Source organism: Lepidochelys olivacea (genome assembly GCF_965140295.1).
Source record: "Lepidochelys olivacea isolate rLepOli2 genome assembly, chromosome: 8".
Lineage (NCBI taxonomy): Eukaryota > Metazoa > Chordata > Testudines > Cheloniidae > Lepidochelys > Lepidochelys olivacea.
Window position 1 is genome coordinate 1,512,308 of NC_140418.1, and position 25,058 is coordinate 1,537,365.

A 25,058-nucleotide genomic window follows, 5' to 3' on the forward strand; every position below is an offset into this window, starting at 1 on the left:
GCCCTGCCCTGCTTCCCAAAGTCCCGCTCCTCACAGCCCTGCTAAGAGCTGCCAGCCATGCAAGCAAGGGCCCAGACACCACTGAGCCAGGCTGAGGGCATTCAGACAGTCCTGGGGCGCTGTGTGGGCCCCCCCCCACACACGGGAAGCGGGACTGCCAGCCCCAGGCTGGGCAGGTTTATTGGCTGGGACGGGGCCATTACAGAGCCAGCAGGTAGCTCCAGCTCTACACTGGGAGGTGCCACGCGAGTCCCGCTGCGCCAGCCGGGGGCTCTCACAGGTCTGTGGTGTCCAGGCAGGGGTTGCTGAAGGTGAAGGTCCTGTTGGGGTCTCCCGGTGGCCGAGCCGGCTGGCTAGCCGGATTCGTGCGGTGGGCCTGCAGGGCGGCTGTCAGGGGCTCCTCGCGGCTGCCCAGGTGCGCCGGAGCCCCCGCCCGGCCCAGCTGGGGAAGGAGAGCGACAGGGATGCCTTAGGGCATGGGCCACAGTGCACCCAGCAGAACTGCCCCGGGCCACCCAGCTGCCCACGCCAGCCGCCAGCTGGACCCATGGCTACGGCCCAGCAATGAGCCAGCCTGGTTGGCGTCCTCAGCGGCTGCACTGTGGGGAGCCAGGCTCTGAGTGCACGGAAGTGCCCGCCCCCGGGGGTACCCTGCCTCTCCCCCCAGCATGGCTGCCCTCTCTAGTCAGCTGCGGTCCTGGCTCCACCCACGGCTGCTGGGCACCGTTAATCACCCCACGGCGGCTGTTTGCACATGGTGCCAGCCGCCCCCCACTCCTGGGCGCCCGTCCCCACCTCCCCCTCAGCCTCCACCCCCAGATGTGCCAGGCGCACCCGCAGCAAAGAGCAACGGTGCCGCTAGGCCAGGAACCAATGTGGGCACCAAAGCAGGGAGCTGCCATGGCCATTGCCCTCAGGTGGGCACCCAGCGTGGGGAAGGCAGAGCTAACGCACAGCCAGAGCGGGCGTCCCACAGGGCAGAACGCGCTGCCAGGCAGGGCACGGCGAACATGGGGGGGCTGCTCCCTCACCTGCAGCACCGGGGGCCCGGGGCTGCCCCCCTCCGCCGGGTTCTCCACCATGTTTTCATCCAGCGAGTTCAGGCTGTGGGGGAGGGAGCAGCACAAATTAGCCAGGGTGACGTCAGGCCGGGCAGTGCCCGTTCGCGGGGCTGGGGGGACACCGGGGGCACAAGGCGGGCTCCCCTGGCTTGTCCCCATGGGGGCCGGGGCACCGGAGCCCAGCCCCCCAAGGACGCGTTCCCGTCCCACCTGGCGTCATCGGCGTCTGAGTCCTCGTCAAAGCCCAGGTCCGCAGGCGGGTCCAGCGTGAGATTGAGCACGGGGTTAGCCCTGGGGAGAGACCGGCCAGGGTGAGCAACACAACAACACAGCCACCCTCACCACACCCACAGCCCGCACACCCACGACACGCACACAGCCCGCACAGCACAACGACGCACAGCCACCCTCACCACAACCACGACACACAGCCACCCTCACCACACCCACAGCCCGCACACCCACGACACACCCACAGCCCGCACAGCACAACGACGCACAGCCACCCTCACCACAACCACGACACACCCACAGCCCGCACAACCACGACACACAGCCACCCTCACCACAACCACGACACACCCACAGCCCGCACAACCACGACACACAGCCACCCTCACCACACCCACAGCCCGCACACCCACGACACGCCCACAGCCCGCACAGCACAACGACGCACAGCCACCCTCACCACAACCACGACACACCCACAGCCCGCACAACCACAACACACAGCCACCCTCACAACCACGACACACAGCCACCCTCACCACAACCACGACACACCCACAGCCCGCACAACACAACGACGCACAGCCACCCTCACCACAACCACGACACACCCACAGCCCGCACAACACAACGACGCACAGCCACCCTCACCACAACCACGACACACCCACAGCCCGCACAACACGACACACAGCCACCCTCACCACAACCACGACACACCCACAGCCCGCACAACACGACGCACAGCCACCCTCACCACAACCACGACACACCCACAGCCCGCACAACCACGACACACAGCCACCCTCACCACAACCACGACACACAGCCACCCTCACAACCACGACACACCCACAGCCCGCACACCCACGACACGCCCACAGCCCGCACAGCACAACGACGCACAGCCACCCTCACCACAACCACGACGCACAGCCACCCTCACCACAACCACGACACACCCACAGCCCGCACAACCATGACACACAGCCACCCTCACCACAACCACGACACACCCACAGCCCGCACAACCACGACACACAGCCACCCTCACCACACCCACAGCCCGCACACCCACGACACGCCCACAGCCCGCACAGCACAACGACGCACAGCCACCCTCACCACAACCACGACACACCCACAGCCCGCACAACCACAACACACAGCCACCCTCACAACCACGACACACAGCCACCCTCACCACAACCACGACACACCCACAGCCCGCACAACACAACGACGCACAGCCACCCTCACCACAACCACGACACACCCACAGCCCGCACAACACAACGACGCACAGCCACCCTCACCACAACCACGACACACCCACAGCCCGCACAACACAACGACGCACAGCCACCCTCACCACAACCACGACACACCCACAGCCCGCACAACACGACACACAGCCACCCTCACCACAACCACGACACACCCACAGCCCGCACAACACAACGACGCACAGCCACCCTCACAACCACGACACGCCCACAGCCCACACAACAAGACACACAGCCACCCTCACCACAACCACGACACACCCACAGCCCGCACAACCACGACACACAGCCACCCTCACAACCACGACACACCCACAGCCCGCACACCCACGACACGCCCACAGCCCGCACAGCACAACGACGCACAGCCACCCTCACCACAACCACGACACACCCACAGCCCGCACAACCACGACGCACAGCCACCCTCACCACAACCACGACACACCCACAGCCCGCACAACCACGACACACAGCCACCCTCACCACAACCACGACACACCCACAGCCCGCACAACCACGACACACAGCCACCCTCACCACAACCACGACACACCCACAGCCCACACAGCACAACGACGCACAGCCACCCTCACCACACCCACAACACACCCACAGCCCGCACAACCACGACACACAGCCACCCTCACCACACCCACAGCCCGCACACCCACGACACACAGCCACCCTCACCACACCCACGACACACCCACAGCCCGCAGACCCACGACACACAGCCACCCTCACCACACCCACAGCCTGCACACCCACGACACGCCCACAGCCCGCACAGCACAACGACGCACAGCCACCCTCACCACAACCACGACATACCCACAGCCCGCACAACCACGACACACAGCCACCCTCACCACACCCACAGCCCGCACACCCACGACACGCCCACAGCCCGCACAGCACAACGACACACAGCCACCCTCACCACAACCACGACACACCCACAGCCCGCACAACCACAACACACAGCCACCCTCACAACCACGACACACCCACAGCCCGCACAACCACGACACACAGCCACCCTCACCACAACCACGACACACCCACAGCCCGCACAACACAACGACGCACAGCCACCCTCACCACAACCACGACACACCCACAGCCCGCACAACACAACGACACACAGCCACCCTCACCACAACCACGACACACCCACAGCCCGCACAGCACAACGACGCACAGCCACCCTCACAACCACGACACGCCCACAGCCCACACAACACGACACACAGCCACCCTCACCACAACCACGACACACCCACAGCCCGCACAACCACGACACACAGCCACCCTCACCACAACCACGACACACCCACAGCCCGCACAACCACGACGCACAGCCACCCTCACCACAACCACGACACACCCACAGCCCGCACAGCACAACGACGCACAGCCACCCTCACCACACCCACGACACACCCACAGCCCGCACAACCACGACACACAGCCACCCTCACCACACCCACAGCCCGCACACCCACGACACACAGCCACCCTCACCACACCCACGACACACCCACAGCCCGCACACCCACGACACACAGCCACCCTCACCACACCCACAGCCTGCACACCCACGACACGCCCACAGCCCGCACAGCACAACGACGCACAGCCACCCTCACCACAACCACGACATACCCACAGCCCGCACAACCACGACACACAGCCACCCTCACCACATCCACAGCCCGCACACCCACGACACGCCCACAGCCCGCACAGCACAACGACACACAGCCACCCTCACCACAACCACGACACACCCACAGCCCGCACAACCACAACACACAGCCACCCTCACAACCACGACACACCCACAGCCCGCACAACCACGACACACAGCCACCCTCACCACAACCACGACACACCCACAGCCCGCACAACACAACGACGCACAGCCACCCTCACCACAACCACGACACACCCACAGCCCGCACAACACAACGACACACAGCCACCCTCACCACAACCACGACACACCCACAGCCCGCACAGCACAACGACGCACAGCCACCCTCACAACCACGACACGCCCACAGCCCACACAACACGACACACAGCCACCCTCACCACAACCACGACACACCCACAGCCCGCACAACCACGACACACAGCCACCCTCACAACCACGACACACCCACAGCCCGCACACCCACGACACGCCCACAGCCCGCACAGCACAACGACGCACAGCCACCCTCACCACAACCACGACACACCCACAGCCCGCACAACCACGACACACAGCCACCCTCACCACAACCACAACACACCCACAGCCCGCACAACCACGACGCACAGCCACCCTCACCACAACCACGACACACCCACAGCCCGCACAACCACGACACACAGCCACCCTCACCACAACCACGACACACCCACAGCCCGCACAACCACGACGCACAGCCACCCTCACCACAACCACGACACACCCACAGCCCGCACAGCACAACGACGCACAGCCACCCTCACCACACCCACGACACACCCACAGCCCGCACAACCACGACACACAGCCACCCTCACCACACCCACAGCCCGCACACCCACGACACGCCCACAGCCCGCACAGGACAACGACGCACAGCCACCCTCACCACAACCACGACACACCCACAGCCCGCACAACCACGACACACAGCCACCCTCACCACACCCACAGCCCGCACACCCACGACACACAGCCACCCTCACCACACCCACGACACACCCACAGCCCGCACAACCACGACACACAGCCACCCTCACAACCACGACACGCCCACAGCCCGCACAACATGACACACAGCCACCCTCACCACAACCACGACACACCCACAGCCCGCACAGCACAACGACGCAAGCCACACTCACCACAACCACGACACGCCCACAGCCCGCACAACACAACGACGCAAGCCACACTCACCACAACCACGACACAGTCACAGCCCGCACAGCACAACAACAGTACAGTCATCACAACCACAGCCAGCTGTCCCGGCGTCCCCGGGCGATGCTCTGGATCTGCTCCCCACGAAGCCAGGCAGGACTCTGGGGAGTCTCCTCTCTGGGAGCAGCCTGTCTGCAGGACACACAGCTCACCCGGCTCCCACCTCCCTGGGTCTGACCTCGGAGCATTCAGCCTCCTCTGCCCCTCCGTGCGCTTCCCACAGCGAGTCCGCCCAGGCGGGGTCCTGGGGGAGCCAGAGGGTCCTGCCCCCCAACTCCGCAGTCAGACGGGACTCTCAGCCAGCCAGTAACACAGAAGGTTTATTAGACGACAGGAACATGGTCTAACACAGAGCTTGTAGGTGCAGAGAACGGGACCCCTCAGCTGGGTCCATTTTGGGGGGCAGGGAGCCAGACAACCCCATCTGCACTTCACTCCTCGTCCCCAGCCAGCCCCAAACTGAAACTCTCTCCAGCCCCTCCTCCTCTGGGCTTTGTTCCTTTCCCGGGCCAGGAGGTCACCGGATTCCTTTGTTCTCCAGCCCTTTAGCTCTCACCTTGCAGGGGGGAAGGGCCCAGGCCATCAGTGGCCAGGAAACAGGGTGTCGGCCATTGTCTGTGTCCAGACCCCTGCACACACCTGCCCTCTAGGGCTCTGCAATGATCATACACCCTTACCCCACCCCCTAGAGACTTAAGAACTGCCTAGGGGAAACTGAGGCATCCCCACACAATTCGGAGGAAACATTAAGAACAGTCCCACTTCGTCACACCAGCACAGCCACAATCACCACAACCATAACACAACCACAGCCGGCACAGCTCAGCAACATCCTTGCCCAGCCACAAAGCCACAGCATCACTGCAACGCAGCAGCCCAGCACGCAGCCTGACGCACCCCGAGGCGCTGGGCTCGGATCGGCAGACACGGCGCACAGCGGGGTGGAGTGGTGTGCAGCCGGGGCACGGATGGGGCACACGCAGCCAGAGGCCATTCACATGCTCTCGGGCCATGCAGGGGGCCTTTGCCCTTTGGGCACGTGGCCCTCGGTGCCCCGTCGGGTGCAGCACATGGGGTGGAAGCAGCTCTGGGCCCAGGAACATCCACCGCAAACATACCCATAGACCCATACCCACTGCCATCCCCTCTCTGCTTCCCAGTGACCTCTGTGTGGGCACCCCGGCTGGCACAGTGCTGGGGCATGTCACATCCCTGCTCCACCCTCTTGGAGCTCCTATAGCCAGGCTGCAGCCCCAGCTCCCAGAGATGGGTGCCCAGGCAGCTCTGGGGGCGTACTCAGCGCCCCTCCTGCAGGCCGGCAGGGCAGGCCCAGGGCCCGTGCTCACCCCTCAGCGTTGTATTTGTTTGTCCCGGGGATGGCCGGCCCCTGCTGTGCCACGTTGGCTGTCAGTGTGGATGCCATCTTCAGCGCCTTCATGGCCTTCACCTTCCTCCTGTAGCTGCAAAAACGAACAGCGGGCGGGGTGGGTGACGGGGCGTGGAGCAAAGGGCAGTGCTGGCTGGTGCGGGACACGGGGACAGGCTGGCACCTGGCACAGGGTGGGCAGCACTGGCTGGTATGGCGAAGGCACAGGAGAGGCAGAGGACATGCATGGGCAGGGGCAGCAGAAGGAGGCATGGGGCAGGGGCTGGGCAGGTGGGGGTCTCATACCTCCGGCTGGTGGCCAGCAAGGCCAGCGTCATGACGAGAAGCAGCAGCACCAGGCCCGCAGCCAGCCCCACGATGACGCCAATCAGCTCTTTCTCCTTACTGGGCTCCACCACGGTCCCGGGGCCCTGGGCACAGAGACACGTCACCCCCCGCTGCATGGGCTGGGCCACCCCAGCACCCCCCAGAGGGGGATCCAGCCCCTCTCCAGCCAGCAGCCTGGTCATTGCCGAGGTGCTGGGGGGTCGCTGTGTTAGAGGGACCCTTGTGTCACAGGGCAGTCCTGCCTGGGGTGCCTCCATCCCCCTCCGTGAGTGTCCCCAGGAATCCATGCCAGCTGCACAGACTCTGCGATACGCTCCCTGGGGTCAGTTAGCTGCAAAACCCCAGTGCAAATAGCCCATCCCAGCCCCTTCCTCCCCGCCAGGGCACTGCCCTTACCCCGTCGACATGGCATGCACCACGTGCCAGCATCCTCCACCCCAGCCCTGTCCTATGCCACTGCCAGGTCAGCCATCCCAGCCCTTTCGGCACAGTGCACCCCCACTCCTCCCAGCCGGACCCCCACCTCTCTGCTGGGAGCTCGTCCTCCCGGGGGGGAGCATCCCTTGTCCCCAGCCCCGTTCCCCCGGTCCTGTCCAACACGCAGTCTCCCCTGCCATCAGCCCCCTCGGGCCGTCTGCTCCGGGGGGTCAGCCATCAAACCTCTCGCTGCTCCCCGCCTTCAGCCTCCCTGCCCGGCAGTGTCCCAGGCCCCGGTAGCTCCAGCTGACCCAGGCTGTCGCCAGACTCCCCTAGGGACACGCAGCCCCGGTGCCCTCTCCAAACCCAGCGAGGAGCCGGCTGATGTGACATGCTGCTTTCAGGCGAGCAGCCATGGCCCTAAGGGGGCAGGTTCCCACACGCCCTGCCCTGCCCTTCCTCCGAGAGGAGACAGCACGTCCCCAGCCCGGCTGGCTCCCCGGCCCCTGTCCGCCCGCTGACATCCTCCCCACCCGGCCGAGGCAGCGGGGCTCTGCCCCAGAGCTGGGCCGCTCCACCACACTCACGATAATGGTCAGTCCCAGCTGGATCAGCTCGCTCAGGGCCTGCTGGTTGCTCTGGACCAGTCTGTTGGGGACACAACCCAGACACGAACCCCACTCGTGCTGCCCCAGATGGCCCTTGCTCGGGTACCCCACCCATGATGCCCCCCAGGCTCCAGCCTATAGAGCCCCCCAGCCAACCCTCTGCCTGGGCCCCTGTAACGAAGTGGGACTGTTCTTAATGTTTCCTCTGAATACTCTAGGGGTGGCTCAGTTCCCCCTAGGCAGTTCTTAAATCTCTAGGTGGTGGGATAAGGGGGTGTAATTGTTCAAGAGCAAAGGGCCAGGGTACATAAATGGCCGACACTCTGTCTCCTGGCAACTGATGGCCTGGGCCCTTCCCCCCTGCAAGGTGAGAGCTAAAGGCCTGGAGAACAAAGGAATCCGGTGACCTCCTGGCCCGGGAAAGGGACAAAGCCCAGAGGAGGGGGGGCTGGAGGGAGTTTCAGTTTGGGGCTGGCTGGGGACGAGGAGTGAAGGGCAGATGGGGTTGTCTGGATCACAGCCCCCCAGAATGGACCCAGCTGAGGGGTCCCGTTCTCTGTACCTACAAGCTCTGTGTTAGACCATGTTCCTGTCGTCTAATAAACCTTCTGTGTTACTGGCTGGCTGAGCGTCACGTCTGACTGCGGAGTTGGGGGGCAGGACCCCCTGGCTTCCCCAAGACCCCGCCTGGGCAGACTTGCTGTGGGAAGCGCACGGAGGGGCAGAGGAGGCTGAATGCTCCGAGGTCAGACCCGGGAAGGTGGAAGCCGGGTGAGCTGTGTGTCCTGCAGACAGGCTGCTCGCAGGAAGGCGACTGCCCCAGAGTCCTGCCTGGCTTCCCGGGGAGCAGTTCCCGAGCATCGCCCAGGGACTCTGACAGCCACCCACTCACAGTGCCCCCCAGATGGCCCTCTGCCTGCCCCCCCCCACGGTGCCCCCAGGCTCCTGCCCACACCATCCCCACAGACAGCCCTCTGCCCGGCCCCCTTCCCACAGTGCGCCCCCAGACGGCACTCTGCCTGGCCCGCCCACGGCACCCCCCCCAGACTGCCCTCTGCCTGCCCCCCTGCCAGCTAACCCCACTCACATGCTGAGCTCGTTCACCCCCAGGGCCGTCCCGTTGCTGTACACAAAGTACGCCTCCATCACGGACTTCTCCTGGGCCCTGCAGGATGCGAGAGGCCATCATATGAGCTGGGAACACGTCGATGCCAACCTCAGAGTACGGCTCTGCCACAGCCCAGCGGTGCCATCCCAAGCCCAGGGCCCCTGGCCCCTGCTTTAGCCCTTGTCCCGGCTCCCCGCATGTCCCGACTGCAGACACACAACCCAGGGCCAGCCGCCACCAAGGACCTGGCCTTTGCCTGCCTTGTCGTCATCCCCTGCCAGAGCTACCCCCACCTACCTCCCCCTCCTCATCAGCCTGCGCCCCACCCCACCCCTCCCCCAGGATCCTGCCCCGGCCCCACGGCCTTGGCCACCCCTACCCAGCCTGTGCCCTGCCCCCTTCCCACGCCTTGGGCACCTGGACGATCTGGACTGCGATGCATCCGCCGCGGACTGGATCACTGCCACGTAGACCGTTGCCCTTGTCGCCACCGTCAGAGCCCTGGAGCAAGCAGGAGGGAGCCTGGTACATGAGCCGTGCCCCACGCCCGCAGCCCCAGGGAGCCCCAGTCTAGCTGCCTCACGGGCCTGGGGGCAGGTAAACACGTGCCACTTGCCAGAGCCAGGTGGGTGCATCCGCTTCTCTCCTCCGATGTCACGGGTCAAAGCTGGCCCGAGCGGGTGCCCCGGGGAGCCTTCTCCACTAGCCAGCAGCACCAGGTGGCTTGGGCATTCAGGGCCCCGCCGGTGCGGCCCGTGGCCCATGCAGCAAGGGGGCGGGGAGCTGCAGATCAGGGCTGATGGGAAGGTGGCACTGGACTAGCGGGGGGAGGGCTGTGTGGGAGGTGGGCACTGAGCGTGCCACATGGTCCTGGGTACCAACAGTTCCCTTTGTCACAGGGGGGCACACCGCTGTGTCATTTGCACACGCGTAGGTGCAAATGGCTGGCCAGGTGACTGGGCAGACGCAGGGCAGGACATCCCAGCCCTGCAGGCTGCCACACCCCGTCTGTGCCCCGTGCCCCTCTCACGCTTTGATCTTGTCCGAGTTGTCCTGCACTTCATTCACGGAGGTCGAGAACACCAGCCTGACCCGGTAGCTCTGGTCCACGGTGAAGATCTGCAATGGGGACGGGGGGGAGAGCGCCGGTGGGTGAGCCAGGCTGGGCGTGGGCACGGTGCCGTGCCCAGTGCTGGCCGCAGAGACGTGGCCGGGAGGGTACTCACGTCCAGCACAGCCAAGGAGCTGAGTGACTGTGTCCCGCCGTCCTGGGCCTCCACCGTCACCTGGTACCGGCCCTTTAACGACCCATCCAGGTTGCTTGCAACTCTGTCAGGACAGCAGGGTGTTAGATGCTCCCCCCAACCCAGCTCTCTCCCCGCCCCACTGCCTCCAGGCCCAGCTACCCCTGCCCCACTGCCCCCCCAACCCAGCTCTCTCCCCGCCCCACTGCCTCCAGGCCCAGCTACCCCTGCCCCACTGCCCCCCCAACCCAGCTCTCTCCCCGCCCCACTGCCCCCCAGGCCCAGCTACCCCTGCCCCACTGCCCCCCCAACCCAGCTTTCTCCCTGCCCCACTGCCCCCCCAACCCAACTGTCTCCCCGCCCCACTGCCTCCAGGCCCAGCTACCCCTGCCCCACTGCCCCCCCAACCCAGCTCTCTCCCTGCCCCACTGCCCCCCCAACCCAGCTTTCTCCCCGCCCCACTGCCTCCAGGCCCAGCTACCCCTGCCCCACTGCCCCCCCAACCCAGCTCTCTCCCCGCCCCACTGCCCCCCAGGCCCAGCTACCCCTGCCCCACTGCCCCCCCAACCCAGCTCTCTCCCCGCCCCACTGCCCCCCAGGCCCAGCTACCCCTGCCCCACTGCCCCCCCAACCCAGCTCTCTCCCCGCCCCACTGCCCCCCAGGCCCAGCTACCCCTGCCCCACTGTCCCCCCAACCCAGCTCTCTCCCCGCCCCACTGCCCCCCAGGCCCAGCTACCCCTGCCCCACTGCCCCCCCAACCCAGCTTTCTCCCTGCCCCACTGCCCCCCAACCCAGCTCTCTCCCCGCCCCACTGCCCCCAGGCCCAGCTACCCCTGCCCCACTGCCCCCCCAACCCAGCTTTCTCCCTGCCCCACTGCCCCCCCAACCCAGCTCTCTCCCCGCCCCACTGCCTCCAGGCCCAGCTACCCCTGCCCCACTGCCCCCCCAACCCAGCTCTCTCCCCGCCCCACTGCCCCCCAGGCCCAGCTACCCCTGCCCCACTGCCCCCCCAACCCAGCTTTCTCCCTGCCCCACTGCCCCCCCAACCCAGCTCTCTCCCCGCCCCACTGCCTCCAGGCCCAGCTACCCCTGCCCCACTGCCCCCCCAACCCAGCTATCTCCCCGCCCCACTGCCCCCCAGGCCCAGCTACCCCTGCCCCACTGCCCCCCCAACCCAGCTCTCTCCCCGCCCCACTGCCCCCCAGGCCCAGCTACCCCTGCCCCACTGCCCCCCCAACCCAGCTTTCTCCCTGCCCCACTGCCCCCCCAACCCAGCTCTCTCCCTGCCCCACTGCCTCCAGGCCCAGCTACCCCTGCCCCACTGCCCCCCCAACCCAGCTTTCTCCCCGCCCCACTGCCTCCAGGCCCAGCTACCCCTGCCCCACTGCCCCCCCAACCCAGCTTTCTCCCTGCCCCACTGCCCCCCCAACCCAGCTCTCTCCCCGCCCCACTGCCCCCCAGGCCCAGCTACCCCTGCCCCACTGCCCCCCCAACCCAGCTTTCTCCCTGCCCCACTGCCCCCCCAACCCAGCTCTCTCCCCGCCCCACTGCCTCCAGGCCCAGCTACCCCTGCCCCACTGCCCCCCCAACCCAGCTCTCTCCCCGCCCCACTGCCTCCAGGCCCAGCTACCCCTGCCCCACTGCCCCCCCAACCCAGCTTTCTCCCCGCCCCACTGCCTCCAGGCCCAGCTACCCCTGCCCCACTGCCCCCCCAACCCAGCTCTCTCCCTGCCCCACTGCCCCCAGGCCCAGCTACCAGGTATCCCACCCCCAGGCCGAGTGCCACTTGTGCCAGCCCTCTGCTGGCCCCCCGCCCCGGGGGCAGGAGCAGCATGAGCCGCGCCCCGCGTCCTGCCCAGGGCTGCCTGCTCCGCCCGCCCCGGCGCCGCCCCAGCGTTACTGGATGCTGCCGACGTAGAGGTCCCCCTCGGCCGCCGTCACCACCTTGAAGACGCTGCTGAGGGTGTGGTTGGGCCCGTTGTCCTGGAGGAACACAACTTTGGAGATGGTGAAGGTGATGGCTCCCCGTGACTCCGTGTCGGCGTCCCTGGCCTGCGGCAGGAGACCGGGCATGTCACAGCCCCACCGGCACAGCCCCATGCGCCGGGCTGCACCCCCACAATGCCCCCAAGGGCAGCTCCCCCGGACCCGCAGCCTCCTCACCTTGACCACAGCCACCGGCAGATCCACGGGGGAGACCTCAGGGACCACAACTGCGAAGGAGACGGGGAGACGGCTCAGACACGGCCAGCGTGCAGCTCGGCTCCCAACGGCCCACGGCAGGCTGCCAGCTGCAGCCACCCCTCTGCTGGAGCCCACCCCGCTCCCGCAAGCCGCCTGGGCAGCCCTGAGCTGGGCACAACCAGGCACCAGGGCAGCACCCGCGTCCTGCTCCACACCCCAGGCTCCCAGCCCTGACCCTGCTCCCAAGGCTCAGGGCCCTGCCAGCGCGCTCAGGAGATGCCCCGCTCGCTGGGCGCAGTGACCTGGCCTCGCACCCCCGCAGGGCCGCTCCAGCCTGGGGTCCCACGCACCCGGGGCGGGGTCTCACCGAAGGTGTCGTTGATACGCAGGAACTCCGGGCGGTTGTCGTTCACGTCACTGATCAGGATCCTCAGCGTTGCTGTGAAGGACACGGAAGTGAGAGCCCCCGTCACAGATCAGGGGTCTCTGCAGCACCCCGCCCTCCCCCAGTCACCAGGCGCCTCTCCCAGCCCCTCCCCACAGGACCTTCAAAACCTTCCTCCGTCCATGTGCACCGATCCCTGCTGCTGGGGCCAGGGCAGCCAGGATCACCCCGCACAGCCGGCTCCCGCCCCCCGCCACTGCGCCCCCTATTCGGAGAGGCTGGGGCCAGAGTATTCGGGATCACCCCCCTCAGCCAGCACCCCGCCCCGCTCCCCACGGCGCCCCTGCTGGGAGAGGCCGGGACAGCCAGTGTCGCGCGGGGGCAGTGGGAGGCGAGGTCGCGGGGCCAGCCCCACCGTTGTTGCTGTAGGGGTTGCCCTCCTCGGTGCGCGTGTCCTCCACACGCAGGGTGATGGTCACCAGGTCGCACACCTCGTAGTCGATCTGCGAACTGTTGAGGAACACGGAGCCATTGGGCGCCAGGTAGAACCAGTCCTGGCACACGTGGCCCGCGCTCCCCGCGCCCTTGTAACAGGCCAGGCCCAGCTCCTGGAAGTGCAGGGAGTGGTTGGTGTCCAGGTCGGAGGCCTGCAGCGTGGTGAGCAGCCCCGGCTGGGCGTCCTCGGCCACGCTCACGTCCTGCAGCGAGGCTGGCTCCAGGGTGGGCGGCTCGTCGTTCACGTCCAGCACCTGCACGTACACTGTGGTGGACACCACGTTGAGGGCGTCGCCGGTGCCCGTGTTCTCCGCCCGCACAGTCAGGTTGAAGTGTGCCGGACCCAGCCGGTCATAGTCCAGCGCCACGTCCGGGTCCAGGGACAGGTTGCCCTGGTAGTGCCCCGGGCCCAGGCGGATAGAGCGCAGCAGGAAGCTGCTGGAGCTGCTGCCCAACTGGAAGGAGATTCGGTGATGGACCTCGGTATGGTCCGCGTCCTCCGCCTCCACGCTGCCCACGAAGGTGCCTGGGGACGGGGAAACCGGTGAGCGCCACCCCTGCCCTGCCCTGCCCAAACCCCGCTGCCCCCTGCCCGCCCCTGTCCTGGCCAAACCCCCGCTGCCCCCTGCCCACCCCTGTCCTGGCCAAATCCCCACTACCCCCTGCCCGCCCCTGCCCTGCCGCTGGACTGCCCATGCCCACGCTGCCCTCTGCCTGCCCCTGCCGTGCCCAAACCCCCGCTGCCCCCTGCCCGCCCCTGCCCTGGCCAAACCCCCGCTGCCCCCTGCCCACCCCTGTCCTGGCCAAATCCCCACTACCCCCTGCCCGCCCCTGCCCTGCCGCTGGACTGCCCACGCCCACGCTGCCCTCTGCCTGCCCCTGTCCTGGCCAAACCCCCGCTGCCCCCTGCCCGCCCCTGCCCTGGCCAAACCCCCGCTGCCCCCTGCCCACCCCTGCCCTGGCCAAACCCCCGCTGCCCCCTGCCCGCCCCTGCCCTGGCCAAACCCCCACTACCCCCTGCCCGCCCCTGCCCTGCCGCTGGACTGCCCACGCCCACGCTGCCCTCTGCCCGCCCCTGCCCTGGCCAAACCCCCACTACCCCCTGCCCGCCCCTGCCCTGCCGCTGGACTGCCCACGCCCACGCTGCCCTCTGCCTGCCCCTGCCGTGCCCAAACCCTTGCTGCCCCCTGCCCGCCCCTGCCCTGGCCAAACCCCCGCTGCCCCCTGCCCACCCCTGCCCTGGCCAAACCCCTGCTGCCCCCTGCCCGCCCCTGCCCTGGCCAAACCCCCGCTGCCCCCTGCCCACCCCTGTCCTGGCCAAATCCCCACTACCCCCTGCCCGCCCCTGCCCTGCCGCTGGACTGCCCACGCCCACGCTGCCCCCTGCCCGCCCCTGCCCTGGCCAAACCCCCGCTGCCCCCTGCCCACCCCTGCCCTGGCCAAACCCCCGCTGCCCCCTGCCCGCCCCTGCCCTGGCCAAACCCCCACTACCCCCTGCCCGCCCCTGCCCTGCCGCTGGACTGCCCACGCCCACGCTGCCCTCTGCCCGCCCCTGCCCTGGCCAAATCCCCACTACCCCCTGCCCGCCCCTGCCCTGCCGCTGGACTGCCCACGCCCACGCTGCCCTCTGCCTGCCCCTGCCGTGCCCAAACCCTTGCTGCCCCCTGCCCGCCCCTGCCCTGGCCAAACCCCCGCTGCCCCCTGCCCACCCCTGCCCTGGCCAAACCCCTGCTGCCCCCTGCCCGCCCCTGCCCTGGCCAAACCCCCACTACCCCCTGCCCGCCCCTGCCCTGCCGCTGGACTGCCCACGCCCACGCTGCCCTCTGCCCGCCCCTGCCCTGGCCAAACCCCCACTACCCCCTGCCCGCCCCTGCCCTGCCGCTGGACTGCCCACGCCCACGCTGCCCTCTGCCTGCCCCTGCCGTGCCCAAACCCTTGCTGCCCCCTGCCCGCCCCTGCCCTGGCCAAACCCCCGCTGCCCCCTGCCCACCCCTGCCCTGGCCAAACCCCTGCTGCCCCCTGCCCGCCCCTGCCCTGGCCAAACCCCCGCTGCCCCCTGCCCACCCCTGTCCTGGCCAAATCCCCACTACCCCCTGCCCGCCCCTGCCCTGCCGCTGGACTGCCCACGCCCACGCTGCCCCCTGCCCGCCCCTGCCCTGGCCAAACCCCCGCTGCCCCCTGCCCACCCCTGCCCTGGCCAAACCCCCGCTGCCCCCTGCCCGCCCCTGCCCTGGCCAAACCCCCACTACCCCCTGCCCGCCCCTGCCCTGCCGCTGGACTGCCCACGCCCACGCTGCCCTCTGCCCGCCCCTGCCCTGGCCAAATCCCCACTACCCCCTGCCCGCCCCTGCCCTGCCGCTGGACTGCCCACGCCCACGCTGCCCTCTGCCTGCCCCTGCCGTGCCCAAACCCTTGCTGCCCCCTGCCCGCCCCTGCCCTGGCCAAACCCCCGCTGCCCCCTGCCCACCCCTGCCCTGGCCAAACCCCTGCTGCCCCCTGCCCGCCCCTGCCCTGGCCAAACCCCCACTACCCCCTGCCCGCCCCTGCCCTGCCGCTGGACTGCCCACGCCCACGCTGCCCTCTGCCCGCCCCTGCCCTGGCCAAACCCCCACTACCCCCTGCCCGCCCCTGCCCTGCCGCTGGACTGCCCACGCCCACGCTGCCCTCTGCCTGCCCCTGCCGTGCCCAAACCCTTGCTGCCCCCTGCCCGCCCCTGCCCTGGCCAAACCCCCACTACCCCCTGCCCGCCCCTGCCCTGGCCAAACCCCCGCTGCCCCCTGCCCACCCCTGCCCTGGCCAAACCCCCACTCGCAGGAGACCGGGCAAACTGCCCTGCCCCACTGCCCCCCAGGCCCAGCTACCCCTGGCCAAACCCTCGCTACCCCCTGCCCGCCCCTGCCCTGCCGCTGGACTGCCCATGCCCACGCTGCCCTCTGCCTGCCCCTGCCCTGCCCAAACCCCCGCTGCCCCCTGCTCATCCCTGCCCTGCCGCTGTTCTGCCTGTGCCCCACACTGCCCCCTGCCCGCCCCCCACCTCTCCCCACCCCGCCACTGGACTGACAGTGTCCAATGCCTCTCCACTCTGTCAGCCCTGCCCAGACCCCATTGGCCTGTTGTTGGGATTCAATGCTCCCCACAACTCCGCACCCGGCCAGGTGGCCCCGTACCTGCCCGGCCCTCCCGCACAGAGAACGCATACGGTTTGTTGAGGAACACGGGCACGTTGTCGTTCACGTCCTGCGGAGAGAAACGCAGGCCACTACTCTGGGCCCTGCACGGTGCCCAGCTGGGCGAGGGGCAGACCAGACGTGGAGGAGGCAGACGTGTGCCCGCACTCAGCCCTGGGGCTGGGAAGGGGGAGCACAGCTTCCTGCACAGCAAGGACACCAGGAATATTCTCACGGCTCCCCTGCCCCAGGAGAAAGATTCGGGACAGGAGCCCTCTGCACCCCATCCCAGCACAGCCAGGAGCCCTGCCCAGCCCAGCCTGGCCCCCCCCAGCACAGCCAGGAGCCCTGCCCACCCCAGCCTGCCCCCCCGCAGCACCGCACCCTCATCCCTCCCCACACAGCCGGGAGCCCTGCCGGGGCCGGTTACCTCCACGGTGATGGTGACGTTGACGAGGGAGCTGAGCTGTGGCTCGCCCAGGTCATGCACCCGCACGGTCACCACCACCTTCCCCTGCAGCGCCCGCCCTAGGGCCTCGCGGTCCAGCACCCCCAGGCTGCGCAGCACCCCCGTGGCGGGGTCGATGGTGAAGTTGGCGCTGAAGGCCCCGGGTTCCAGCTGGAAGCGCAGGTGGCTGTTGCCGGTGCCGGGCTCGTCGTTGTCAAAGGCCTGGAAACAAGGCCGCCGGAGGGATCAGGGCCGGACTCAGGGCCCCCCATCACAGAGCTCCCCCCGCCCACCCCACAAGCCCAGCAGCTCACGGTGCCTCATGCCCGGGAACCTGTCACCATCCTGCCCACCCCGCCCTGGCGCCGTTACGGAGCCAGGGAGCCCTGACCCTTGGCCTCCAGCGGGCAGGCAGCACTGCAGGCGAGAGGGGGCAGGGGCTCCCCACAGCCCCTGGAAAGCCCCAGCGCCGGTTAAAGGAGCCTCATTAGACGGCCCAGCTGAAGGGGCCGGCTGGAAGGTGCCAAGGGCCGGCTGGTCCCCTGGAGAAGTGGGGCAAGGGCATCGGCCCCCAGGGCTCAGCGCCACCTGGATCTGGACGCTGATGTTCTCCTGCCCCTCGTTGACGAAGACGTTGTAGGAACCGCTGACGACCGGGGCGTTGTCGTTGGCGTCCTGCAGGGTGATCTCGAGGTAGGTGGAGCCGGTCATGCCCCCCCCGTCCAGGGCCTGCAGGGTGGCGTAATAGACCGAGCGGGTCTCGCGGTCCAGCAAGCTGCCGTTGTGCACCAGCACCTCCCCGCTGCTGGCATTCACCGCAAAGATGTCCAGGCTGCGGGACACAGGGTGACCAGGTCTCTGGTTTTCGACCAGAACACCCGCTCCAAGAGGGACCCTGGCGGGTCTGGCCAGCACCGCCGACCGGGCCGTTAAACGTCCAGTCGGCAGCGCTGCAGGGCTAAGCCAGGCTAGACCCTACCTGTCGTGGCTCCGCGCTGTACCCCGGAAGCGGGTCCAGCTCCTAGGCGGGGAGGGCCACAGGGCTCCGCACGCTGCCCCACCCCAAGCACTGGCTCCGCACTCACCCTGGCCAGGAACCGCGGACAATGGGAGCTGCGAGGGCAGTGCCTGAGGGCGAGAGCAGCGCGCAGAGCCGCCTGCTGTGACTTCACCGAGGAGCCGGACCTGCTGGCTGCTTCTGGGGTGCAGCGCGGTGCCAGGATAGGCAGGCAGCCTTACCCCGCTGCACCGCTGACCAGGAGCTGCCAGAGGGAAGCCCATGCCCCAACCCCGAGCCTTAACCCTCTGCCCCATCCCGGAGCCCCCTCCCACACCCTGAACCCCTCTGCCCCACCCCCAGCCTGGAGCCCCCTCCTGCACCCCACACCCCTCATCCCCAGCCCCACCCCAGAGCCTGCACCCCCAGCCAGAGCCATCACCCACCTGCACCTCAACCCCCTGCCCCAACCTAGAGCCCCCTCCAGCACTCTGAACCCCTCATTTCTGGCCCCACCCTGGAGCCTGCACCCCCAGTTAGAGCACACCCCCCCTTCCAACCCTCTGCCCCAGCTTAGAGCCCCCTCCTGCACCCCAACCCCCTGCCCCAGCCCTGTGAAAGTGAGTGAGGGTTTGGGGAGAGCGAGGCACCGAGGGAGGGGGAATGTAGTGAGCGGGGCAGGGCCTCGAGGAAGAGGAGGGGCTAGGATGTTTGGTTTTGTGTGATTAGAAAGTTGGCAACCCTAGCGGGACGGATGGACAGACAGACCTGTCCGTTCTCGGCACGCCAGGCTGGAGGCAGGCGGGGTCCCTGGAGACCGCCAGGCACAGTCCCACCAGCCCCTCTGGAGCCCGGCCAGGACCTCCCCATGGCAGTGAGGGGCACGGCAGGGTACGTACATGGTCTCGGGCAGCAGCCTGTAGGTGATCCTGCCAAAGTCGGCGCTGTCCGGGTCAGTGGCCTGCAAAAGCCAGAAGGGCGCACTGATCACAGCAGCAGCGGGGCTCAACCCCTGGGGGGCCATCGGGGGGCTGGACCCCAGCCAGAGACCCCAGTGCCTGCCCCAACCCCTGAGTGCCACGGCCCCCGCGGGCTCCCTCACCGTGATGTTGCTGGAGATGACGGTGCCCGCCGGGCTGTTCTCCAGCACTTGCAGCCTGTACGTGCTCTGCCCGAACCTGGGGCTGTGGTCGTTGATGTCGAGCAGCTGGATGGTCACTGTGGCAATGGAGCAGCAGTTCCCGGGGTTCCCGGTGTCATTGGCAATGATCTGTGGGACAGGGAAGGGACCACGTCACCCCCAAACCCACCGAGCCCCCTACCCCGGGGAAGGGGCTGCGTCCCCCCCAACCCACTGAGCTCCCCCTCCCCTGGGGAAGGGACTGCGTCCCCCCCAAACCTGCCGAGTCCCCCTCCCCTGGGGAAGGACTGCGTCCCCCGCAAAACCTGCCGAGCACCCCCCATACTCAGTGGAAGGGACCGCGTCTGCCCATCCCCACCCCTCACCCTGCTGACCCCATGAGCCATCCTTGGGGCTGCCTGCCACTGAGCTCAGGGGCATGAGGCTGGAGCTGCCCTGCCCACGCCGGGTGCCCGCCCGACCCAAGGAGCGGGGATGGCAGGTCCCAGCCCCCTGGGGCTCTGGGCTCGGAGCCAGGCCGGTTGATGCGAGCGGGCGCCGGGCTCAGAGCCCAGGCGGGACGGCAATTCGGTCGAATGTTGCCAGGCACAAAGGAGGATCGTCGGGCAGCCCCGAGGGAGTGGGGCGGCATCTCCCCACCTCCCCAGCCCCACGGGACCCAGCTCCCTTGGCACGCTGGAGACAGCCTGCCCCCCGGATCGGCAGCTGGCTGGGCCCAACGCTGGCCCAGCCTGGCTCCGGGGCCTGTCCCCTTGCACCCTCCGGGGCTCTCACCTCCACAGTCATCACGTGAGCCCGCTCGTAATCCACGGTGCTGGGGTCCTTCACCAGGACCTGCACCGCCCCCGTGCCCGTGAGCCTCGAGGGGGAGACGGAGAAGGAGGCGGCGTCCGGGCCCTGCAGCCGCAGCTCAAAGGCACCATTGGAGCCCTGCCCGGGAGAGAGGAGGGCGAGAAACCCGGCAGCTGGGGGCCTGCTCCACACCGGCCAGACCCCACGGGGCAGCAACTGGGTGGGGCACTGGTCCCGATCCTGACCTGTGGCCCCCACTACCCCAGCCCTGCTGATCCCCTCGATCCTCCCAGTCCTGACCCCCAGCCCTGCCGACGGCCCTGCTCCTGAGCCCCAGGCCCCACTATCCCAGCCCTGCTCCTGAGCCCCAGGCCCCACTATTCCAGCCCTGCTGATCCCCCCGATCCTGACCCCAGCCCTGCCAATCCCCTTGATCCTCCCGATCCTGAACCCAGCCCTGCCGATGGCCCCAATCCTGAGCCCCAATCCCCGCTATCCCAGCCCTGCTGATCCCCCCAATCCTGACCCCAGCCCTACCAATCCCCCCGATTCTGACCCCAGCCCTGCCAATCCTCCCAATCCTGACTCTAGCCCTGCCGATCCCCTCTATCCTCCTGATCCTGACCCCAGCCCTGCCGATGGCCCTGATCCTGAGCCCCAGTCCCCGCTATCCCAGCCCTGCTGATCCCCCCAATCCTGACCCCAGTCCTGCTGGTGGCCCCAATCCTGACCCCCAGTCCCCGCTCTACGAGCCTGGCCGATGCCCCTCTATCCCACTGCACAGGGTGGTGGATGCCTGGGGCAGGGGGCAGCCCAGCAGTGCCCACCTTGTCAGGGTCGTGGGCCACAATGCGGAGACCATCCACGGGCACCCTGGTGGAGGAATGCTCTTGGAGGGAGCCCCTGAAGCTGCTCTGGGGGCTGGCTGTGAAGTCGCAGGCGGGGAGCTCGCACTCGTAGAACTGGGGCGTGTTGTCGTTTACATCAGTCACCTGGATGGTCACCGTGGCACTGGCCTGAGCCACCTGCCCGTAGACGTCCAGCTTCTCCTCCTGCACCTGGGGGCGGAGAGGACAGGCCAGGTCAGGCTGGGGCAGCAGAGGGGTGAGGGGTTGGGGGAAGGGAGGATGGGATGGATCAGACGGGGGGGGCAGGGGCACTGGGGAGAAGGGGAGGGGATGGGTCAGGCGGGGGCAGCAGAGGGGTGAGGGGTCGGGGGAAGGGAGGATGGGATGGGTCAGGCGGGGGGGCAGGGGCACTGGGGAGAAGGGGAGGGGATGGGTCAGGTGGGGGCAGCAGAGGGGTGAGGGGTCGGGGGAAGGGAGGATGGGATGGGTCAGGCAGGGGGGCAGGGGCACTGGGGAGAAGGGGAGGGGATGGGTCAGGTGGGGGCAGCAGAGGGGTGAGGGGTTGGGGGAAGGGAGGATGGGATGGGTCAGACGAGGGGGCAGGGGCACTGGGGAGAAGGGGAGGGGATGGGTCAGGTGGGGGCAGCAGAGGGGTGAGGGGTCGGGGGAAGGGAGGATCGGATGCGTCAGGTGGGGGCCGGGGCACCGGCCGAGATGGGTCAGGTGGGGGGCCAAGGGCACCGGGGGGGACGGGTCAGGCCGGGGGCCAGGGGTACCGGAGGGGAATGGGTCAGATGGGAGGCCAGGGGCACCAGGGGAAGCGGGAGGGGACGGGTCAGGCAGGGGTACAGAGGAGAGGAGCGGGGGGGGGGAGAGGGGGAGGGGATGGGGCGGGGGGGGGACCGGGGAGAGGGGGAGGGGATGGGGCGGGGGGGGCAGGGCTCTCACAGCTGCCTGCTACTCACCAGCACCTCCAGGAGCATCTCCTCGCTGGGCAGCCGCTCTCGGTCCAGGGCGCTGCGCACCGTGATGGTGCCCAGGGCGAGGTGGATGGCAAACGGCACGCTGGCATCTGAGGACGAGAGCAGAGGAGGGCTGAGGGCGGGGAATGGGGAAGAGCCAGCGGGCGCCGGCATGGGGCCCTGGCCAGCGCCCCTTGCGAGACACGGCCCCAGCACTCAGGGACCTTCCCCCGGGGGATGGCGCCCACTGAGTCCGTGGGGGCCTCAGCACCCGCAGCCCCAGCCCCGTAGGCCTGATCCCAGCCCGGTTTGAGCCCCGCCTCGGCTCCCCGCTCCCGCAGCTGTGACCTGGCGCGTGGGTCCCAGTGCCGCTGGGGTTTGGCTGAGCTGCCCCTGCCGTGACGGAGAGCGGGATGCCGTTACCCCGTGTGCCAGGGCGCGACACCCGGAGCGGGAAGCCAGGCCCAGCCCCGGGGGCAGGAGACGCCGCAGGGCGGGTTCGCTGGGCCTCCAAATCCCCCACCTCTCCCGCCAGGGCCTCCCCTCGCACCAGCCCAGGAAACAGGTAGGTTGGCCTGATTGTGCACCCTTGGGTCCGTGATTCCTGTGAGTGCAGCCGAACTAGGCCCCCAGGCGAACGGCGCCCTGAGCTCCCCAGTGCCCCGGCATGGCAGCTCTCCCACCGCTCCGGAGCCACCCAGCCCCTGGCATGGAGAGGGGACGGGGCCCTTTGCTGCTGCACAGGGCTGGGCCCCAGCTCATGCCCCAACGGCCATCCTGCCCTCACCCCAAACTCAGCCCCTCGGAGTGACTCCCCCAGCCCCCCAACCTGCCCCCCACCTCAGCCCCTCGGGTGACTGCCCCAGCCCCCCAACCTGCCCCCCACCTCAGCCCCTCAGGTGAATGTCTCAGCCCCCCCCAACCTGCCCCCCCAAACTCAGCCTCTTGGGGTGACTGCCCCAACCCCCCAACCTGCCCCCCAAACTCAGCCCCTCAGAGTGACTTCCCCAGCTCCCCAACCTGCCCCCCACCTCAGCTCCTTGGGTGACTGCCCTAGCCCCCACAACGTGCCCCCTCAAACTCAGCCTCTTGGGGTGTGACAAAGTGGGACTGTTCTTAATGTTTCCTCTGAATAGTGTGGGGGGTGCCTCAGTTTCCCCTAGGCAGTTCGTAAGTATCTAGGGGGTGGGGTAAGGGTGTATGATCATTGCAGAGCCCTAGAGGGCAGGTGTGGGCAGGGGTCTGGACACAGAGAATGGCCGACACCCTGTTTCCTGGCCACTGGTGGCCTGGGCCCTTCCCCCCTGCAAGGTGAGAGCTAAAGGGGTTGGAGAACAAAGGAATCCGGTGACCTCCTGGCCCGGGAAAGGAACAAAGCCCAGAGGAGGGGGTGGGGGGCTGGAGGGAGTTTCAGTTTGGGGCTGGCTGGGGACGAGGAGTGAAGTGCAGACGGGGTTGTCTGGCTCCCTGCCCCCCAAAATGGACCCGGCTGAGGGGTCCTGTTCTCTGCACCTACAAGCTCTGTGTTAGACCATGTTCCTGTCGGCTAATAAACCTTCTGTTTTACTGGCTGGCTGAGAGTCACATCTGACTGCGGAGTTGGGGGGCAGGACCCTCTGCCCCCCCCAGGACCCCACCTGGGCAGACTCGCTGTGGGAAGTGCACGGAGGGGCAGAGGAGGCTGAATGCTCCGAGGTCAGACCCAGGAAGGTGGAAGCTGTGTGAGCTGTGTGTCCTGCAGACAGGCTGCTCCCAGAAAGGAGACTTCCCCAGAGTCCTGACTGGCTTCGTGGGGAGCAGTTCCCGAGCATCGCCCGGGGACTCCGGGACACTGCCCCAGCCCCCCAACCTGCCTCTCACCTCAGCCCCTCGGGTGACTGCCCCAGCCCCCCCAACCTGCCCCCTCAAACTCAGCCTCTTGGGGTGACTGCCCCAGTGCTCCAACTCTCCCCATGCACCCCAAATTCCCACACGTGTTGGCATGAGCACCCCGGGGAGGGAGCTGAATGGAGCCCCACATGGCCCTGGCCTGCCCCACTCCCTGCCCCTCAGCATCACTCACTTAGGAGGCTGTAGTTGAGGGCGTAGTTCACACCCTTGTCTCTGTCGATGGCGGACACGGTCAGCACCGGGGTCCCCTGGAACGAGGAGCCTGGTGAGGGCGGGGCCCGCTGCAGCACCCCATGCCGGCTTTGCTACCACCATCCTCCTCTGCCCAGCTCACCCGCTCCCCACAGCCAGGGCTGTGCTCGGCGGGGCAGGTTCCTGGCACGGAGCGCAGGGCTGGATCGTACCGGGGAGCGGGTCTCAGCCTCTCCCTCCCTGCGCCCCAGGGCATCGAATGGGGGTTTCAGGGTGTCCCTGCTCAGCACAGGACCCCCCCAAGGGGGGCCAGCGTGAGACCCCAGGCCCCTGCCCCGCCTCGCTGCCCATGGCAGACACCCCCTGCTCCCCACAGCGTGCTCGGGCCCAAGGCATGATGGGGGCTGTAGTCTCCATGGGCCCCGTCTGCCTAGGGCAGACAAGCATCGCTGACACCTGCCAATCAAGGGCAGCCCCACGGGGGGCTCTGGGTGTCAGCCGGGGGACCCCCTGACCTCACTGTGCTCCGTGGTAACACGCGGTGATGTCAGGAGCACCCAGGCTCTGGCTGGAGGGGGAGAGCCTTGGGGCGGAGCAGGCGACAGTCGCCCCTTACCAGGGGGCAGTTCTCGGGCACCGACCCCACGTAGGGCTCGTTCAGGAACTGCGGGGCCAGGTCCGGCTCGTCCACCACGTTCACAGACAGGTAGGCGACGGAGCTCAGATAGGTGCAGTTCTCCACGCAGCCCACGCCGTCCTGGGGAGTAGAGACCCTGTGAGATCCCAGCGCCCACAGCCCCCCGGTGCCCCCTGCCACCCTGCGCCCCAGCCCTATTCCCTCCAGCCCCGCCATGCCCCCTGCCACCCTGCGCCCCCCCCATTCCCTCCAGCCACCCTGTACCACCCCCTATTCCCTCCAGCC

At 68.3% G+C, this 25,058-nt stretch overlaps 1 protein-coding gene across 1 annotated transcript in view; it reads right to left on the minus strand.

Annotated features, from left to right (window-relative positions):
* Window positions 1-155: 155 nt before the first annotated feature.
* CDHR2 (cadherin related family member 2) overlaps window positions 156-25,058 on the minus strand; it is a gene marked incomplete at its 5' end in the record, with an annotated part of 32,375 nt that continues 7,472 nt past the window's right edge. The window contains 24 exons of the mRNA XM_084636735.1: window positions 156-442; window positions 1,032-1,104; window positions 1,272-1,352; window positions 6,890-7,003; window positions 7,216-7,340; window positions 8,262-8,322; window positions 9,370-9,447; window positions 9,808-9,891; window positions 10,421-10,509; window positions 10,617-10,719; window positions 12,536-12,687; window positions 12,799-12,848; window positions 13,187-13,258; window positions 13,620-14,225; window positions 16,867-16,936; window positions 17,297-17,536; window positions 17,903-18,146; window positions 19,211-19,272; window positions 19,414-19,581; window positions 20,227-20,382; window positions 21,072-21,302; window positions 22,058-22,164; window positions 24,117-24,192; window positions 24,753-24,893. Of these exons, the coding sequence (XP_084492861.1) occupies window positions 275-442; window positions 1,032-1,104; window positions 1,272-1,352; window positions 6,890-7,003; window positions 7,216-7,340; window positions 8,262-8,322; window positions 9,370-9,447; window positions 9,808-9,891; window positions 10,421-10,509; window positions 10,617-10,719; window positions 12,536-12,687; window positions 12,799-12,848; window positions 13,187-13,258; window positions 13,620-14,225; window positions 16,867-16,936; window positions 17,297-17,536; window positions 17,903-18,146; window positions 19,211-19,272; window positions 19,414-19,581; window positions 20,227-20,382; window positions 21,072-21,302; window positions 22,058-22,164; window positions 24,117-24,192; window positions 24,753-24,893 (3,351 nt within the window). The 3' untranslated portion in view covers window positions 156-274. The remainder of the gene's footprint in view (window positions 443-1,031; window positions 1,105-1,271; window positions 1,353-6,889; window positions 7,004-7,215; window positions 7,341-8,261; window positions 8,323-9,369; window positions 9,448-9,807; window positions 9,892-10,420; window positions 10,510-10,616; window positions 10,720-12,535; window positions 12,688-12,798; window positions 12,849-13,186; window positions 13,259-13,619; window positions 14,226-16,866; window positions 16,937-17,296; window positions 17,537-17,902; window positions 18,147-19,210; window positions 19,273-19,413; window positions 19,582-20,226; window positions 20,383-21,071; window positions 21,303-22,057; window positions 22,165-24,116; window positions 24,193-24,752; window positions 24,894-25,058) is intronic.